Source organism: Sitophilus oryzae, unplaced genomic scaffold (assembly GCF_002938485.1).
Source record: "Sitophilus oryzae breed Bouriz unplaced genomic scaffold, Soryzae_2.0 scaffold_85_pilon_pilon, whole genome shotgun sequence".
Lineage (NCBI taxonomy): Eukaryota > Metazoa > Arthropoda > Insecta > Coleoptera > Curculionidae > Sitophilus > Sitophilus oryzae.
The window spans coordinates 2,885,584-2,906,724 of NW_022147483.1; the positions used below are offsets into that span (position 1 = coordinate 2,885,584).

The 21,141-nt window shown below is 32.7% G+C and overlaps 1 protein-coding gene across 1 annotated transcript in view; it reads right to left on the reverse strand.

The window, feature by feature from the left end:
• Positions 1-5,969: 5,969 nt before the first annotated feature.
• LOC115890020 (transcription factor 25) overlaps positions 5,970-21,141 on the reverse strand; it is a 32,242-nt gene continuing 17,070 nt past the window's right edge. The window contains exons 8-11 of the mRNA XM_030910122.1: positions 20,957-21,127; positions 17,202-17,277; positions 14,389-14,564; positions 5,970-8,757 (exon numbers count right to left, since the gene is read on the reverse strand). Coding sequence (XP_030765982.1) covers positions 8,571-8,757; positions 14,389-14,564; positions 17,202-17,277; positions 20,957-21,127 — 610 coding nt within the window. The 3' untranslated portion in view covers positions 5,970-8,570. The remainder of the gene's footprint in view (positions 8,758-14,388; positions 14,565-17,201; positions 17,278-20,956; positions 21,128-21,141) is intronic.

Below are 21,141 nucleotides of genomic sequence, written 5' to 3' on the forward strand. Positions count from 1 at the left end.
AAAAAAGGTACCTAAAGGTGATCCTATACTATCATTGGTTAAAGTAAAGGTCTCCACAGACGTTACTTATTAACGTTAAATATTTGCGTGTAGGTATACAGGGTGGTCCGTACTGTTCCGGAAACTTCGGCAGCATATTCTGCAGATAAAAATAAGTAAAAAAGTTCTTATAAATATATGTTCTAAAATGCTTAGCTTCGAAGATACAGGGTGTAGAAGTTTAATTTTTATTTCGATTTTTTCCAAATAATTTATGAAGTAACGTCAATATTTGGATGAAAATTGGTGTCTAGGAGTGTTTTGACATGAGAAATTTGATTTTGATGTCAATATGACTCCTATTAGTAGAGGGCGCCACCTACATGTGTTTTAACTGTTTTGAAGCTTAATAACTTTTTGTCCGTACCTGTATAAAACTACCGAGGGAAAAAATATACATCTCTGTGACTTTTTACGTAAAAAATATCTCTTTGTAAAAATCGCTACGAGTAACCGTTCTCAAGATATTTAGAATGGAAATAGTCAATACATGTCATTATTGACGAAAAATAAACACGTTGAGTAGATAAATTTGGGAATTTTTTTTTTAAATCATAATTTTTGACACAAAAATTTTCAAATTTATGATCTCAGTCTAATCACTATTTAGTCAACATGTTTAATTTAACCTACTGCTACTTACTGCAGAAATTATTTGGAAAAACCGAAATAAAAATGAGACTTCTACACCCTGTATCTCCGGAACTAAGCATTTTAGAACATACATTTATACGAACTTTTTTACTTCTTTTATTATTATAATTACTCCGAACCAATGGGCACTTACCCTAGTATCCTACAGGCAGAAATCTACGCTATCGAGAGATGCGTACAACTTATCTTAGATAGGAACTCTCGGAAACAAGAAATAGCCATCTTGTCTGATAGTCAAGCAGCGTTAAAGGCGATCAACTCCGTATCAATCAATTCGAAATTGGTCAAAGAATGCATAGAGAAGCTGAATAAATTAGGCAAAGAAAACAAAGTCCTCCTACACTGGGTGCCTGCTCACCAAGGGATAGAAGGCAATGAAAAAGCAAATAATCTAGCTAGGAAAGCAGCGAACACTCCACTAACTGAACCAGAACCGTTCTGCTTTCCAAGTGGTAACCAACTCAAGGCGGAACTCAAGAACTTGGAAGATTCCATCCGCAACCTGGAATGGAAATTTTCCAATGGTCTAAGACACTCGAAGAAGTTTCTGAGGGCTTATGATGAAGAAAAATCAAGATCTTCCTGGGTCTGAGTAAGAACAATCTTCGGATTGTCACGGGGTTTTTAACAGGACACTGTCTCATCAATGAACACCTCAGTAGATGAAACTAAGAAGAAACGGCGAATGCAGATTCTGTGGGGAAGATGGGGAAACACCAGTACACCTCATCACTGAGTGCGCCGAGACGACAACCATTCGTGCCATGAATTTTGGTACGACTGATATTGGAGATGGAGAACTACCCTCTATAAAACCGTCCCAGATACTGGCTTTTGTCAAAGCCCTGGGACTGTATGATGAGTTATGATTCAAGAAAGGGGGACACAATGGATCTGTAAGGTCGAAGTGATTAACCCCCCTCCCACTCATTCTAAATTCTAAAATTCTACTTCTTTTATCTGCAGAATATGCTGCCAAAGTTTCCGGAATACAGTTCGGACCACCCTGTATACAGGGTGTCATAATGAACATATTATATTCATAGGAACTTTTTGTTTTATTTTTATCTGTATGAATCACCGACCAAAGTTAGATACACTATTTTTTGACATCCTGTATAATTTTAATTAAAATATGTAGATTATACCGTTGAAATTATTTTTAGTTTACTAATTAAATTACGTTAAAATATATTAGGGAAATTGCTGTGGCAACGCTGTGGTTTATTTTTTACTACAAATTATAGGAATCTGTAGAAATTACGCTGACATTTTACAGTTTCATTCGTGTTTGATAGAGCGGTGTTGTGAGTTCTGTACAGTAGTTGTGAATTTTGTGCTTATTAGTGTTTTTTGCAAAAAAAGAATTATTTGAAGTAGTTTTTAAGTATCTATGATGGTTCGCTAGGTTTGTAAGAAGGTGGACTCTGTAAAAAGTAAGCCTCGTCCAGATTAGCCCTAGCTGTAAAAAGGAGACGATAACCTAAATATTTTTTATTACTTTACTAAGAGAGAAAGATTTAATAATCTTTAAACAAATAAAAACAGGTATATCTGGTTATAAAGCTCTTTTATTACACGTCTGAATCACAATTCATATATTCATACAACACCAGAATTAAATAAACCTATCGACTAATAACAGACTTCGGTCAAGTTCATATTATTACCAATTGAAAATTTCAATTTTAAGCGTCACTTCCTACGCAAAATAATAAAAAATAAAAAGATTAAATAAAAGGAAATACATAAATTAAAATCTTAAAAACAAAACAACAGAAAAATTAAGAGAAAACAGTTTTTTAAATGAATTTTAATAATTGTAAAAAGTATATTTTTTTGCTTTTCATAAAATGTTTTTTACACGTAAAAAACTAGTTTTTTACATCTCGGATTTTTACACGTTCATCCTTGATATTGACCATGACAAGCTAAACTTGACAAAAATTCTGTGTGGATATTCTGAGTATGAAAAACGTATGTAAATTTTGAATAAACTAAAAGTGTAAACAAATATAAATCAAAAATAATCGTTTAAAACTGAAAAAGCCCTACTCTTTTACCTGTAAAAACTATATTTTACACGTAGAAAACTATTTTTTTACAAGTTTTATTTATGGAATTGTGACAGTATCAATGTCGATTGAAATTTGCTAAAAAATCGCAGATTGTTTCGCCTATCCCTGAGTATAAAGTTGTATATTTCCAAGGGTTCTTAATATGTCTCTACAGTTCCATAAGAATCAGTTTAGTAAAAATACAATATGACGGGAAAAAAACGGCGTATAATAAAGATCACTGTCATTTTATACAGGGTGTTTCCTAAAACATGCGCCATCTCTCGTGGGGAGATACCTCACGTAAAAATAAGATTTATTTTTCATAGGTCCGATTCTGCTTTGTTTTGTAGTTACAGTGTTAAATCCTTAATATTTTTTCGATTTATTATATTATATATTATTTTCTTCCATGTACTTTTAGCGGGTAAAAGTTACTACAAATGCGATATATTTTAAAGCTAAAAAAGTGTCGACATATTCACCAGGGACGTGCATATGGGTTGTCACTGGAATATTTTTCTAAAAAAAGCATGTACGCCACTGACTTTTTTCTCTTGTTAGTGAAATAGTGTTAAGCAGTTTAATGCTGATTAAAAGTTGTCTCTTGATATTTTAATAACTTGTCTTGATCCAAGTCTAATAGCAACATTTAAAAAATTTTAGTATCATTAACTTGCGAAAGTTTTAAATAAGTACTCATTGATTCCTCGTCAAAAAATATGAAAAAAAGTTCCTATAAACATGGGTATGGAAATGCGTAGTTTTAGAGTTACAGGATGTTAAAACTTTTTAAAATTAGTTTTTTTTTGTAATTATTTTAAATACCATTATTTTTTTATTTGAAATTTCTGTAGGTTGGACTGTAATAATAACTAATAGTAATAATATTTAATAATAAATTAGGTAAAATATAAACTAACGTGCATAGAAATCGGCCCACTGTGAACTTTTGGTTTTAACTGTGTCTATTAGAATCTGTTTATCATGGTAAGTAAAAAATATGAGCTGTTTCAAAGACTATTTAACATGCTTTAATATGAGCATAAATTTATTCAGGGTACTTATCGTTTATATGCGTACCAACGGGTCTTTGAATAAGAAGACTAAGGAAGGAGCATAATGCTATCCATGTATTCATGCATGGTGGGCGGAAAAGCCACCATAAAAGCTCTCTAGGGTGGGGATCTTTGACAGTTCTGTTTGACGATTCATTTGACACATTTGAATTTGATTTGAAATTTTGTGGATTTGTCAGTCTTTACGGAGCTTATTTTATGTTATTTATTATTTATTCTACTACTGATAGTTGTATAAAGGTAGTAAATCTAGATGGAAATTGTGGCAGAACTTAAATTAACAGTGACACTATCGCGATTTATCGAAAAAGACTCTAAAATAGTTGGTTGTGTAGCGTGCGGTAGATAACTTTCATAAACCGATCATTTATGAAATTCACTTAAATTAACTAAATTATATATTTTTCTTGCATTTTAGCTTTTATTTATTACTTGTCAAAGATTAGATGTCAAAGAATTTAGATACGTTAATTTGACTTACCTGCTTCAGTAGCGTATCGGATGTTTGTGTTAATAAATAGTTATTATAACTTATCTATTTTTATTAGAATTATATATTTTTATAACAATTTTAATAACTACCAACATTTATTCACAACGTAAAATAAAACAACAAATTATTGAGTCTACCCCACGTCTACCCTACATCATAGTTTTACATTTTTTAAATAAAATTAGAACGACACTGATAAACCGGAATTTAAGTCGGCCATATTTGAGGCCCATCGCGGTGTACCTAAGATTTTTGATATGCTCCTTCCTTAGTCTTCTTATTCAAAGCAACGGGTAAACAAATAAAAGATATTTGTATTGTGGTGACAATAAGAATAACAAACTTGTCAAATATTGCAATTACTACCTTTGTAATCGAAATTTTCACATTGTTCTTTTATTCTTTGATTAGTTGTGTTTCATTGTTTGATTAGTGTTTCAATTTAATGCATGCATCACCGGAAAAAGCCGCCCAAGCAATCGCTTTAATCGAAAATGGACTTAAACAGAGAGCTGTAGCTCGGCAACTACATATGAGACGCGGAGCGGTTCGAAAAGTGTGTGAACGATATGAAGAGACTCGATCCTTTCGTAGTCGACCTGGAACTGGTAGAAAGAGATATACAACGGACCGTGATGGCCGCTTTATTGTGTCAACAATGTTAAGAAATCGGCGTCTTAATGCTATTCAGGTGCAACAGCAGCTCCGTGAAACACGAGGAGTGACTATTAGTCAGTGGACAGTAAGACGAAGATTGAAGGAAAGTAACATGACCCCCAAAACACCCGCAATTGGTCCAAAACTTACCCCAGCTCATCGTCAAGCACGCCTGCGTTTTGCACTGGAACATCTGAATTGGACACTAGAACAATGGGAATCTGTTTTATTCTCAGATGAGACCAGGATATGCCTCTATGGTAGCGACCAAAGAAGAAAAGTGTACCGGAGCACAATGGATCGAAGCATAGGAAGATAGGGACATTGGCTGTTTTTGAAGAGTTCCAAATTTAAATATTTTTTTACATATTTGTGTTACAGAGATATTCTAGTCTTGTAAAACATATACAGTATGTCTGTTTGTTATTTACTTATTGAGCATATGAGCACCATTTGAAGTAAATTGAAAAATCATTCAAATTGGTAGATAAAGAGTCTTACATTTGATTGTAATTTTAAAATGGATGTAAAAGATATTCGTTTGTTATATATAACGACTTATTAGAAGCGTTCTTGGGCTATAGTATTGGATTGTTAAATTTAAAAAAAGTCACACCAGAAGTGAAAAACTCATTTGTTTTTTATTTATGTCATTAAGACTTAAAAATATAAAGTTTTCTTGAATTACAAAAAAATGTAAGCGGATGTAAGTGGAGATATTACGTGCAATGTAAAGAGCCACCTTTACTAGCACATTGGCTGCCCCAAAGTGCCACTGCAAAAAATATAATGTTTTTAATGTCAAAATCCTTGAATTTATGCAATGCACGCACAGTGCACCATCAAACAATTTGTAATTTGCCGATATAGGTAAGTATATTCGTCGAAGAACATTGGAGTGGGACTGAATTACACTACAATACATAAGGCATATAGGTTGAAAAGAAATGTTTTCGTTTTGGTATTCGGTATTCGGCAATTGAATTGGTATTCGGCAATTTGTCGAGTTTGCCGTGGACGCGCATCACGCGTTGCTTTGCAGAATATATTTGCAATTTTATTTTAGATTTAGGGAGGAAATGGGTTTGATAGTCGATGATGTTAAACAGGGATGGGGCACAACTAACGATGGAAACACTGCGAGAAGATTTTTCCGAAACTTCGAAAAGTCATAACAAATTACAGGAAACGATGAATTGATTGCTGAAAAGACTATATACATTACTCCAAGTTTTGGTTTCAGGAAAAAAAAATAAATGCCGAAAAGTTTAATAAATTTGCAAAAAAGATATTTGTATTGTGCAGAAGAGTTAACCTTTATAGATGGTATTACATGCCATCTTCTCTACACAAAATTTTGATACACGGAGCAAAACTCATCAGCAATTTTTGGTTTCCGATAGGGCATCTGTCTGAAGAGGCCTCAGAGTCTAGGAATAAATACTTTCGGAAATATAGAGAATGCCGTTCAAGAAGGTCTAACAGAACTTTTGCAAATGAAGACACTTTACATAATCTTTTGTTGTCTTCCGATCCATATATAACTGATATGCGTAGCTGTGATAAAATTCATAGCGATTTAACAGAGAAAGCATATCTCTTTTGTTATAATATTTTTGTTTTCTTTTTTATTTAGAGATTAGTTCTTTTGTGAGTCACCCTGTATATTTTGTTAACTATTTGGTACAAAAGGCCATATTAATTTAGATTTAACAGAGAAAGTAATTTCTCATATGTTATAATGTTTTGTTTTCTTTTTTGTTTATAGATGAGCTCTTTTTGTAAGACACCCTGTATATTTTTTAAAATATCTGGTACAAAAGGCCATATTAATTTAGATTTAACAGAGAAAGCAATTTCTTTTTTGTTATAATATTTTTGTTTAGATATTAGTTCTTTTTTGAGACACCCTGTATATTTTGTAAACTATATGGTACAAAATGCTATATTAATTTAGATTTTTGTTGTATTTATTGAAGTCGTACATAAAAAACAGTAAAATAAAAGTGTTAATTTCGAAATAAGTCAATGTCCCTATTTTCCTATGCTTCGATCCATTGTGCGGAGGGGCCAGGTGAGCGATTCGCAGAATGCTGCATTGAGGAGCGGATTGCTTATGGAGGTGGTTCCTGCATGATCTGGGATGCAATTTCTATGACTGCGCGAACCGACCCAGTTTTCATCCGTTGGGGCGACCGTCGTCGGCACGGGAGAGGAGGTTTAACTGGTGCTAGGTATATTGAGGAGATTTTAGCAGTTCATGTGGTACCTTACGTTGACTACATTGGAAACGAATTCACTTTTATGCATGACAATGCGAATGCACACACATCAAGAATCGTACACGATTACATTTCAGAAGTCGGATTTCGGGTTATGGAATGGCCAGCATGCAGTCCAGACTTAAACCCGATAGAACATTTATGGGATGAGCTAAAACGAAGAATTCGTACTAGACGAAGAGCCCCAACTTCTATCCCAGAGCTCATTGTTGCAGTAGAGGAAGAGTGGCTTAACATCCCGCAAGAAACAATATCAAATTTGATCGAATCTATGCCAAATCGTATGAGAGATGTTGTTAGAGCAAGAGGGGGTCATACCCATTATTGAAAATTTAGTTTAGTTAATTGTCCATAAATAAATAAATAAATAATAACATACACCTCTTAGTAATAAAAAGCGATAATTTGTTTCATGCATTAATTTAATAATTTTAATTCAAAGAAACCAAAATACAAATTAATATCTCTAAACTCTTTTCAAAGAATATGAAATTGTCTTTCAAACAGCATGTATTTTTTCCTAATCTGACAAACAGATTCTAAAAAATATATAGTTAACTTTAAAACTTTGCCTTGGGCCGATTTCTATGCACGCAAGTGTATATAATTTATTAACTTTATTTATTGTGATTAATAAAAATGCGTTTGTCTCATCAAGGAGGCCGAATTCGACAAAATATCAAGAGATAACTTTTAATAGGCATTAAGCGGCCCACACAAAAGTGGCACACATGTTTTTTTTTTGAAAAATATTCGAGTGACAACCCATATGCACATACATCCTTGATAAATTTATCGACACTTTTTAGCATTAAAATATGTAGCACTTATAGTAATTTTTACCGCCAAAATTTCATTCAAATCACAAAAATTATAATAAATCGAAAGATTATTAAGACTTTAACACCCTGTAGCTACGAAACAAAGCAGAATCGAACATATGTTGATATGAAAGCAGAATCGAACCTATGTTGATATGAAAAATAAATCTTATTTTTACGTGACGAATCTCCCCACGAGAGATGGTGCATGTTTTTTGGAAGCCTACTGGACGCCATTTTTTATCATACGGTAGATGAAAAATATCTTAAATATTAATAAAAGTTTGTAAAAACTGAAATTCGCGCTTGGTAATAACACAAATCCGACCAAAAACAACAGACTTAATTTGTATAATTTATATTAGAAAGTGTTTTCCTTTGGAAGTAGTTCAAACGTACCGAATACTGCGCGGCCCCGACCGAGACCCACTCCCTCTGTCAAACGTCGGGAATAGGCACGCCACTGGCCGAGGCCTTCCGGAATTCCCCTAGGTGAGATCGTCGTCGGCGGAGTCGCCGTTGTCGTCGTCGGCGTCGTTGTGGCGCTGGTGTTCCGGGTGGATGTTGCTCAGGAGGTCGCGCATGGCGTCCACCAACGTTGCCACGCTTCTTCTGAACTCGCCGTTGCTGTAATCGTCTCGGGGAAGAGCCTGAGCCTCGTCTTGTTGCTGACCTCTGTAAAATAATGAAGGGATATACAGGGTGGTCCGAATTGTATTCGGGAAACTTCGGGAATATAGGGGGTGGCGCACCTCATTCGCCTCGGTTGATTATACGAAAACGGAAAGATGTAGAAATAAAATATTTTATGGATATATGGGGGAAGGCAATGTGCATAATTTAAAATTATTTTGAAATGTACAGGGTATGTCAGAACTAAGATCCACACCAAAGTGTTATATTTTTTTCTTATGGAACATCCGGTATTTTATGTCATATTTGGATCCTTGGACACAAAATAAGGCATTTATTATAAGGATTAAATATGTTTAAAAGTTTTGGTTTTTCGGATATTTAAAGATATTTAAATATGCATGCTATAACAAAAAAGATTGTCGACACCATATACATTGCTTTTCAGAATTAATTATTGTGCTGACTTTTAAGCCAAACTGAAAAATTTGATTGCTTCGTTTAATGTATACGGGGGTATCAAAAACTGCTGTCTATTTTAAGTATAGTAAACGCCACAATGTTTGGGAGTGATTCATCGGTCGCTACCATGTGAACTAATCTGTTCAAGGTCACATAAAACTGTTTCAAGGTCACAGAAAACGATTCCAGTGCCGTGGTGTTTCAAGTCATATAATAATCAATATATAATCTGTTGTAATTTGTTGTTTTAACTGTCAAAGTCTTGTTAAAACATATATTTGGTTATAAATATAAACTGAAATGCCCCATTGGTCGCACTGCAAGCACACCAATGACGACTGACGCACAAAAACAAATCAATCAAAGAAACGCGATATATAGTCTGTCCAACGAGAAGATCCTTGACAGTGATAGATGTGTCTGTCATTTTAATTTCAAAGTAGTTTATTTTATTTTACAAAGAAATAAGTTGGTACAACTGGAACGCATAGCAGGATATATTTAAAATTTGATTGACAAGATGACAAGTGATTACTTCAAAATATTGTGAAAAAAACTGTATAAAACTGAAAAAATGTAATCGAGTTATTTTATTTAATAAAAACGGTATGTGTTAATACAAAACAAACAAGAACAAGACACTACGTACCAAAAAAATATAAAAAAAAAACTATTATTTACTTTCAAGCTTTATGAAACTACCCGTTTTTATGATTATATTTATCAATATAACTTATGTACAAATACAAATTTGTAATATTCCACAGGAATAAATAAAACAACATAGGTAAATAAAACAAACTATTTTAATAATAATAACACCTACCAAATTTTATACCTTAAAGGTTGATTAATTAACTTTAATCTTAATTTTTTTAAACCAGGACCTTTTGACATTATTTTTCTACATTACTAAAATCCATTATTTACCTCTCGTGTGATGTCGATATTTTACAGCTACTCCAGTTTTTAGTATATGTTTAGTTTGATCCTTCTACCATATACGAGATGCACTTATCTACGACGAAATGGTATACAAAATTTATCGATGGCAACTTCATTGGTGTATAAGACTTTCTGCCTGGACAGCGAGTATTAACCATAAACTGTGCTCTGGGTCTACAGTTAATTTTCACTCGATTTTTCCTCCACTTGACTTCAAAAGACACAAAACACACGTAATAATACGAATCAAAATGCATAATCTTCCAAAACGCAGGGTATTTAACAAAAGTTGACAGAAAATTATAACCTATAATTTGGCAAGACTTTGACAAGCATCAAAAATGACAAAAATCTAAAGGCGAGTTCATACGCATCGGTGTTCGTTTGTCGTTCATCGTTCCGTCAAACCAATAAAAATGAAATACGATCTGTCATTTTTTAAATAAACCAATAAAACTGGTTAAAAACAACAAGACACGACTCATGACGGATTTATATTTAAACCCATCCATAGATAACTTAAAAATTATTAGAAACTTTTTTTAGTAAAATAAATAGATTGGTATGGGACGTCATCTGCTTTTCTTCTGTCATCGTCTGTCGAAATCTTACCTAAGAAAAAAAACAGAGTATAGTATCGTCTTTGTCATTCACGGTAACATTTTAGAATAAGTAGGAGGACCGCAGGCAGATGATTAAACCGGGCTTTTAAAAACCTACGTCTGCGGTAAAAATTTACGTTTTAAATGTAAAAATGATAGCGCGCGTGTCGATTCTAACTTCATATCAAGGAGTTATCATCAATTGGGAGTGATGAATCACTCCCAAACATTCGTGGCGTTTACTCTATTTATTTTACATAAAAATTTCGTTATTTCAAATACAACACCCTGTATTTTTAAAAATAAATTAAAGCAGATTCAAATGCTATTTCAAACTATACTGAGGTTTCCTATACCTATCTAGCTCAGATTTAGAATAAAGAGCAAATTTTCAATGGCAACGAGGAGGGCTATAGCAGAGAAGAACAATCGTAGAGAAGCGACAAAAACCGTCGGCACTATTGAAGTGAGGGGGACCAAGTTTTGTGACCTTCAAATTGAGGTACGTGAGAGATCGTCGGTTTATTACACTGAAAGAAATTCAATGAAGAAATGAAAAAAGATATACACTGATAAAAAATGTGTTTAGTAAAAAGCATATTAAAAATATTTAGGAATAATTTTGAATAGTAACTATCTTTTAATATTTTACGGGTTTCCGCGATTTGTCGATTTACCGCGTTCAACACTATCTTTTAGGGATATTCCTTATTTTTATATTTAAGGACTTTAGCATTAACAATGGCAACGCTGCCCGTGTTCCGAAAATCCGTTGAGATGACAGTTGGCCGTTTTACCTCCCACTCCAAATTTTTAGGCGGGATTCGTTTTGTCGCTTCTCTACGGTTGTTCTTCTCTGGCTATAGCGTCGTCATGGCAAATTTCTAGTGACAGTAGCTATTTTCAAAGTCGAAATTAGTTTATAGACATATTTAAATTTATACCAGTTTACTTTTATTTTACATACAATAGTTTAATAAATAATATTTATTAAATATGAATTTATTATTCTTTAAGAAAAACGAAGAAGTAGTTCTTTGATTTATTTTACGATGACTTGTAGGTACATGGATTTTCTATAAAAGAGATATATAATTACTAGCGATGGGAACTATCGAATGAATTAGACTATCGAATGGTTACTGAATGAATGATTTCAACTATCGAATGGTTTTATTCGAATAAAATCATTCATTCATTTGTATACTAAAGCATATGTGACAACCTCGCCGTGCGACTAAATGGTTATCGTTGAGCCACGACTATCGAATGCTTTTGATAAATGAAAAATGAAATTTAGTATTCGTTTGATTTTTGTGTGCGTCAGTGCATTATTAGTTCTTCCAAATTTTTATAACTTCACCTTATAAATACTGTGCTATTTTTGCGTTTATTAAAATATTTAAAATACTAAAATAGTAGTTTTTAATTGACGATTGTGTGCGTGTGCAGGTGTCAAAATTTTTCCGAAAATTTGTGTGATTTTCCGTAGCCCGATCTTTCAATTATTTTATTTTATATGGTATATATGGTCTATTTTTAATGGGAAATTTTGAGAAGTAGCAATTTTTAAGAGAGATGAGATGAACTTGAAGTTTTACACGTGCCAATTTAAAAAAAAAGTTAACGATGTTTGTATTTTGTTTATGCTAATTCTCTTACATGTAGTTTTTTGCGAAGAAATATTTCATTTATTTTTTAAAGTAAATGCCAGTAAAAGTAAATATTATTTTTAAATAATAATATAAAGTACCTAATATAAATAATTTTGATTTCTAATTTTTCATTTATATTTTCCTTCCATTACACTGCATGCTTAGAAAATTAATAAATGTTTATATTTCATGATTTTAAAGTTTGTTGTTAATATAACAAATTAGCTCTGTAATTATTATTATTTAATAAACCAACGATGTCAAAAAATTTAAAGACTATATTATTTTTAAATATGATCTAATATAAATAATTTTGACATCTAATTTGTTGTTTATATATTGCTACTACGTAAAAAAATGTTTATATTAAATTATTTTAAATTTTGTTGTTAATAGGTATAACAAATTATTACTGTTATTATTATTTTTATTAAACCAGTCTTTGTTTAAAAACATTAAAAATAATTTTCCTACATCCAAAATATTTTATTATCTAACCTAACCTAACACCAGATTATTAATAAAAAAAATGCAAAATATATGGACATACTATCCCTAACTAACTAAAGCCAAACAATAATATTCTTTGCTAATATCAACTAATACCAATATATGGCAACAGCGCCCTTCATAATGTATTTTCTGTGTAAATACTAGCACCTCAATAAAAAAAATAATGTGTCCTTATCTTTATATGACTCCGCAAAAAATCAAAGATGCCGGCTTCTTTCATAGCATTGCCACCGACCGCTCTCGGGTTTCTCGGAAAGAAACCTACATCGCCGGGCGACAACTAAAATCCAGTTAATATTTTATTATAATCGATCCTGACGAATAAATGAATTTCATAAATGAATGAATTTTATAAATGAATGGTTTTTGCTGCCGAATTACTAGAATACAATATTTCAAGGCAGATGACGCATCTATTCGATAATTTTTATTCGAATAGTTTTCAACGAATGTTTTTTACTAGCTATCGAATTATTCGAATGAATTGCAACTATCGAATGTTTCGATAGTATTCATTCGATAGTTCCCACTACTAATAATTACGGCAAATTCATTTTCTTCACTTCTAACGACAGGTTTTTGTCTAATAGGTTTTTTATAAACCATACTACCAGCTCTGTGAAATAGGACAAGTAGGTTTTCAAAGGAACGCTTATTTGGAAGATTCCTATTTGGATATCTTTGAGCATAAGCCCTTGAGGCCAAGAAGCAATTTTCCTCACAAAATAAAGCAGCAGATAGTGCTTTATCTTTCTTGATAAAATAATGAATACTTACATTAAACTATTGTGGGTAAATTTAAGTAAACTGTTATAAATCTAAATAATAATGTCCATAACTAATGTCGATTTTGAAAATAGTTATTAACTGTCGTCTGTGTTGATTATCATTTTATTTAAAAATCGCTTTTTATTCAAAATCTGAGCTAGATAGGTATAGGATACCATAATATGTTTTGAAAGAGCATTTGAATCTGCTTCGATTTATTTAAAAAAAATACAGGGTGTTGCATTTGAAATAACGAAGTTTTTATATAAAATAAATCCTTAAAATAGATCAGACATTTTTGACACCCCTGTATAAATTTAAGGAAGCAATAACATTTTTCAGTAAAGTTTATTTCTCTACCTTTAAACTCAGCACAAAAATTAATTCTGAAAAGTAATGTACAGGGTGTTAATAATCTATTGTATTGTAGCATGCATATTTAAATATCTTTAAATATCTCAAAAGCCAAAGATTTGAAACATATTTAACCCTTACAATAAATGCCTTTTTTTGGGCCCAAGAACCCAAAATTGAAATAAAATACCGGATGTTCTATAAGAAAAAATACAACTTTGGTATGGATCTTAGTTATGAAACACCTTCCGTTTTCGTATAATCAATTACGTCGATTACGATCAATTTATCTGTCATTTTAAATCAATTGGAACAATTGATTTAAAATGACAGATCACTGTCAAGAATTTTGTCGTTGGACAGACTACACTCACCCTTCGACATTTCCTGGTAACTGATTAGGATTGAAATCGGGCATCAGAGATCCCAAAAACATAGCCAACGGGTTCGAGACATTGTTTACAACCGTAGGTCGCTTTGGTCTCGAATACAGATTGATAGAGTCCTTGGGAGGGAGGGGATCGAAGGTCATTATTGGCCCCGACGAATCCTGCAAACGATATCTTTGATAAGGAACAAGAAATCCCATTACTAACGAGGTCACGAGGTTAAATAGGGTGGAACAGTTAAGAAAAGGCTTATTTTATATCGGCCAGGCATTTTTAGAGCTACCCTGTACAGCGTGGGTCAAATTCGACGCTTTTAAATGGAAACACCCTTTTCTATAGCAGATAGGCGAAAACTAATATCGGTGTCTGGAGCTCAATTTTCATCAAAAACATGATCATGAAAACCGCATATCGATATCTGTTACTGTTTCGGAGTTACGGGATGTTTTTCAAAAATGTGCATTTTTAATAAATCACTGTAACTTTTTTGCTATGGAAAATTTTGCATTTCTATGAAAACATTTCCAAAGCACCTTTTTACGTAGAATTTAATGGTATAAGTATATTTTTTTTAAAATTAATAATTTAAGAGTTATCAACAGAAAAATTGATTTTTTATTTGGGACACCCTCTATATTTTTAATTAACCGAAAAGAATTTAAAAAATATAGCACACTTGATATTTTGTTATATTCCCCTTCGAAATACAGAATTTTTAAAAGTTCGCCACTTTTAACTAGTAGGCTTTGGACTCCTTATTGATGATATGCCCTTAATGGAACTCGAAAACATATTTTTCCAGAAAGAAGAGGCACCGCCTCAGAACGCTGAAGTTATCAGTAAATTTTTGCAGCCAATTTCCAGAATAATTGGATAGCTAACCAAGATCCCAGCCGTTGGCCGTCGAGGCCACCTGAGTGCCCATGGATCTAATCCTATGGATATATTTGCGGAAGAATAAAGGTTGTCGCCCACTAGACCGCTGCGCGGCGCGAGAATTTTTTCCGGCTGCGAAGGGACTGCGCCCACTATAGTGCGCTTTTGAAACGCGGCAACGCTATTTAGTTATAGTCGAAGTGTTTTTTACTTACTGTAGTTTAGTTTTTAAAGCAATGAGTTCAAGTACGGACGAAAGCGTATTTTTTGTGCTCTTCTAACAGAGGAAGAGGAAGAGGGGGTGAGGAAAAGTTTGGACTCATACGATTAACCAAAAAAGAAAGAAGTTTGGAGAATTTTACATCTTTTTCCAGATTTAATAAAAGACAAAATCATTTTTTTCAGTATTACAAAATATAAACGAAACATTTTACGCACTCCTCAATTGAGGGTTTTAGAAGAAAAAACACCGGGTATATCTACTCATCATATTTTTTCAGAAGAGACAAATTACTAATATTTTTGATAATTCTTATTTATTCTGATGTGTATATTAGTTATGTGGTCAAAAAAAACCCTGATCTTTTTTATATATTTAGGTAATTAGAATTTAAAAATTGGAGATTGTCACTTTTGTTAAAAAGTGGAGATTGCCAGTTTTGCCTCTACACCCCTCAATTATATTAAATCTTTGATAGAAAAGCATTTCGTCCATCTGTCTCTAGTGAGGGAAGACTAAAAAAAATATCATATTCCTTTATGAAAATCGATTTGCCTAATTTACCTTTAAAAATACAATTCTGCCATTAATACATATCACTAGTTCCTAGTCAAAAAGCCAACTGAAAAGACTCGAATGCAAAATTATCTCCCTTGTGAGTACGCACACTGCAACGCGCCGAAACGCGGGAGACGGAAAAAAGTTGCTAGAGAAGTCTTCCGACTTCTTGACGGAAATTCCGTGGCGCGCTTCTGCGCTGCGCGCTCTAATGTGCGTTGGTCCATTTAAATACATGGCAAGCAGACAAAAGAAATTTCCACATGGCGCCGCGCCGCGTCGCGCCGCTGTCTAGTGGGCGACAACCTTAAAGGTTCCTTATTCTTCCGTATAATCTAGACAAGTATTAGAAATACTTAGCAGTTATGAGAGGGTATCTCTCACCCCCACTGAGTTAATGAATTCCGCGAGAAATGTTTAGAAACGGCCCTGTCTGTCCATAACAGAAGACGGTCGAACACCTGCAGCAAAATCTCATGTCTTGGTTTGCTATTTATTTTTATTGTTATCAGATATAGTTTAAATGTGTTGATGTTGGTTAAATATATTTTAAATTGTTATAAAATTCTGCATCTCTCAAAGCACAAATATTATTTTCTTTTTAACTGATGCTCACAGCTATAATTTTTTTGCATTACAGCCGGTGCCATTCAAAGCCTACTTAATTAAAGCGGGCGAATTTTTGTATACTCTACATCTCGAAGAGGAATCGAGCAAAATATCAAGTGAGTTATATTTTTGGAAAGGTAATTTTAAATTCTTTTCAATAAATTAAAGATATACAGGGTGTCTCATATAAAAAATCAAATTTTCTGTTGATAATTATTAAATTATTAATTTTAAAAAAATTATACTTAAACCATTAAATTCTACGTAAAAAGGTGCTTTGGAAATGTTTTCATAAAAATGCAAAATTTTCCATAGCAAAAAAGTTACAGCGATTTGTTAAAAATGCATATTTTTGAAAAACACCCCGTAACTCCGAAACGGTAACAAATATCGATATGCGGTTTTCACCATCATGTTTTTGACAAACATTGAGCTCCAGACACCGATATTAGTTTTTGTCTATCTCCTATAGAAAAGGGTGTTTCCATTTAAAAGCGTCGAATTTAACCCACCCTGTACACTCATTAATACTTACCGAAAATGACAATCCTTTGACGTCATCAGATAAAATGATGTGTCTGCCTATACTTAAAGGCATTGGTCCTGAAAATCTAACAATAAAAAAATGTTAGAAATGCTTAAAAATGTCTTTACTAGCATTATAGCAGTAATATCAGATTAGGTATACTATACAGGGTCCGGCAATAGTGCGTCCGGCATCTATAGCTCCTAGAATAAAAAACTTGAAAATTTTGTTTAAGTGCAAACCTAAAGTATGTACCAGGATGTATTTCAGGAAAATATTTTAACTTCTATAGGGTGGCTCAAAAAAGTGTGAGTGGACCTGGATGATTTTTTTTAAATGGAACACCCTGTATATTGTTGCATTTTTGGCTTCCTTTTAGATCACTTTACATAACCCTAAGATATGAATAAATATATTTCGATAGTTTCAGAGATATTAAAAATAAATCAAAAATATATTTTTCAGCCCTTCTTAAAAAAATATTAAAAATAAAGAACTGTTCCGAAATCAAAACTATATTAGGTATTTACTTTTAGATGGTCTGTTCTTACTTTGCTATAATTATGTTAATCGTAAATCATACAGGATGTTCAATATTCTACACCAAACTTTCTAAAATATAAATTATTTTTTCTTTGTTTTTTAAATGGAACACCCTGTATATTATTTTTTATTAGATGGAGAGTAAAAAATGAACATTTTTGTATTCAGAGTATTTCAAAATTTTTAACGGTTTCGCAGATACACGCAGTATTTTATCATATGGCGCTTTCAATGGTAAAATACGCGAGAAAAATCATTGGGTGGCTTTGATAAAAATTTACTATGGAAAATGCCATCTGAAATATAAAACCGCATATATCTGCGAAACCGTTAAAAATTTTAAAATACTCTAAATACAAAAAATGTTCATTTTTTAATTCTCTGTCTACTGAAAAAATAATATACAGGGTGTTCCATTTAAAAAAACGATGAAAAATTATTTTATATTTTAGAAAGTTTGGCGTAGAGTTTTGAACATCCTGTATAACTTACGATTTTCATATTTATTGCAAAGTAAGTACAGACCATCTAAAGTAAATACCTAATATAGTTTTGACTTCAGAACTGTTCTTGTATTTTTAATAATTTTTTTAAGAAGGGCTGAAAAATATATATTTTTGATTTATTTTTTAATATCTCTGAAATTATCAAAATATATTTATTCATATCTTAGGATTATGTAAAGTGATCTGAAAGGAAGCCAAAAATGCAATAATATACAGGGTGTTCCATTTAAAAAAAATCATCCAGGTCCACTCACACCTTTTTGAGCCACCCTATAGAAGTTAAAATATTTTCCTGAAATACATCCTGGTACATACTTTAGGTTTGCACTTAAACAAAATTCTCAATTTTTTTATTCTAGGAGCTACAGATGCCCGACGCACTATTGCCGGACCCTGTATGTATACAGATAAAAATCTTATCCCTAATTCGCGGTTCGAAAATTGTTTTTTTATGACGATGTGCAAACGAATAAATTTTCCTGTGCGCAAAAATAAACTCGTGTAAAATAACAATAAACAGCGTAATAGAGAGATATCGCTAAACCGAATAGCGTGCATGGACGTCAATAAGGCCAGCTGTTATTTCCTTTACGTGAGGTGGTATTAACTCTCTTCATTTATAGTTATCGGATCGGAAAGAATTCTGTTCGCGTCGCGTCCGCTATTTAAACTTAACCTAACTTTGAATTTAAAACTTTGAAATTGTTTTGTTTACTAGGTATTTTAAAACTAAAGGACTAAAGTGCTTATTTCCGGTGCTTTATTGTTCAACGTCTGCCAGTGGGTTTAGGGCAACAAGCAACAAATTCTCTTAGAAGGGCTAAGTCGTCATCTGCTGTAAACCTAAGCCTCTTTATAGGTTCTTTAATATTGGAAGAGGTGGAATCTATATTTTGGGCCATATTTATTTAATTAAAACTAATCCCAGCTACTTAAATATCAAATTACCTAATAAAACTAAAGTAATAATTCAAAACAATTCACACATAAATCAAAAGATCTCGCCGGCCGGCCCCGGTTGTCAAATACCCGCACATGCCCATTTAAGCAATTTTTAAACGTTATTTAGAAATAGCGCTTGGTGTAATTGATCCGCATATTACGTCAGGCGGTAACGTTATTAGCGGGTGTTGCGTTAAAAATTAGAGAGTTTTTAGGTCGCCTATTTGGCAAATGACGTAAAACGCTAAACGTTATACTGATTGTGCGCAGTTTGTGAAAAATAATCGACAAAATTTGTTGGCCAGGTATTGTCATTTTAGATTTTGAACCGTTTATTTAACACGTCATCTGTCAAACGTTAACGTTGCCAAATAACCTCAGAAATTGAGTTTTGTTTTTCAAATCAAATTTTGCAAATGTCAAGACGTCAAATGTCAACCATCAACTTGGACACTACATCTTGGAGTTGCCAATTTTTGTCGCTCAAACATGTTGGTTATATTTTGAAGGACAAAAGAAGACTACAAAAAATATATTTTTAGGAACTATTTTACGTATTATTTGTAACCCTTTTGCAGCAGTTTTCTTTTTTCTTTCTTCTTTGATTAACCCAAATAAGTATTACATTTGACAACCATGCTAAAGTGTATCCCGTAATAGCGTACCGTTTATGTGAACCTAAATAGCGGCGAACGCTATCCACTAATAGAGTAATCCCTAATTTTTGTATCAATGCCCATGCTCTATATAACGGATAACGTATAAAGCTGATCGAATAAGGAGCTTAACAAGTCTCTATTGACACGCGCATATCGTAACCATGATAAGGTACGCGTAAATACTGCATGACGCTATTCGGTTTTCCGATATCTCTCTAATAACTGTGCCGGTCAGGCGCTGTGCGCAATTTCAGAGGCCATAAGTGGGCGTGCTACGTGCGCAAACTAGTAACCTAACTAGTGCCCGATTCCGAAAATTGGAACCATGAATAACAATAAAGAAGAAACAAAGTTTATAATCTGTATAATCTGTGTAATAAGTAAGAGGGTGCTATTAATGCACAAACTAATAATCACAGAATTTAATAAAAACTAACTTTGAAAATGGTATAATGTGCTTATCAATCAAACTTACTTCTCTGACTGCAGTCAAGGGTAATAAAGTACCTTTATCATCGCGTTATCGTCTAAATTGTTTATCAGGAAAGCTACAAGCTCTTTGCTTCGACTGTTTAAATGCTTCGGCATATTTTCAACACACAATTTCAAGAAATGCAATACAAAAACTCGAAAATTTAGTTCTTAAAAGGACTGTTTGCGCTTAAAAGTGCGATTTAAAAAAAAACTACGAAAATAGGCAAGAAAACGAGAACTGCTCACAAAGATTCCACAACAACACGATATTATACAAAATAATGACTGACATTAGGATAATTGTCAAATAAGAAAGGACAACATTGATAAACACGGCGCAATGTGACCAACAGAGAAATAATAAAATTCGGTTTAAACTAATTTTTGCAGCTTTAATCTAAATAAAATATCTGTTACAATCATTTGCTCTATAAAGTAAAATGAAGAGCTGCTTGGTATCTTGAATTATACAACAAATTTAAACATTTTTTGCCAAAATTTTATTTAGTCAGGTTTATAGACTTTAGTGTCAATGTCGATATGATTGATGACGTGTATCGGAAAATGTTTTGCGATTACAATATTTGGTACTCTCTATTACCTAGAGACTTTCATTTGGTAACCCTGTAGCCACACTTACCTCCTTAGTCTCTTCTCTTTATATTCTTCTGCCAAAGCACTATTTTTGTCCACCCTGTTTAACACTTCATGTACGTTTCTTTCTAACCATGCCATCAAATCGGAATCTTTCCACAAATGGTAATTTCGACTGACATATAACAGAACCAATTGGCCCAATGATGAAGGCGTACTATAAAAATAAAG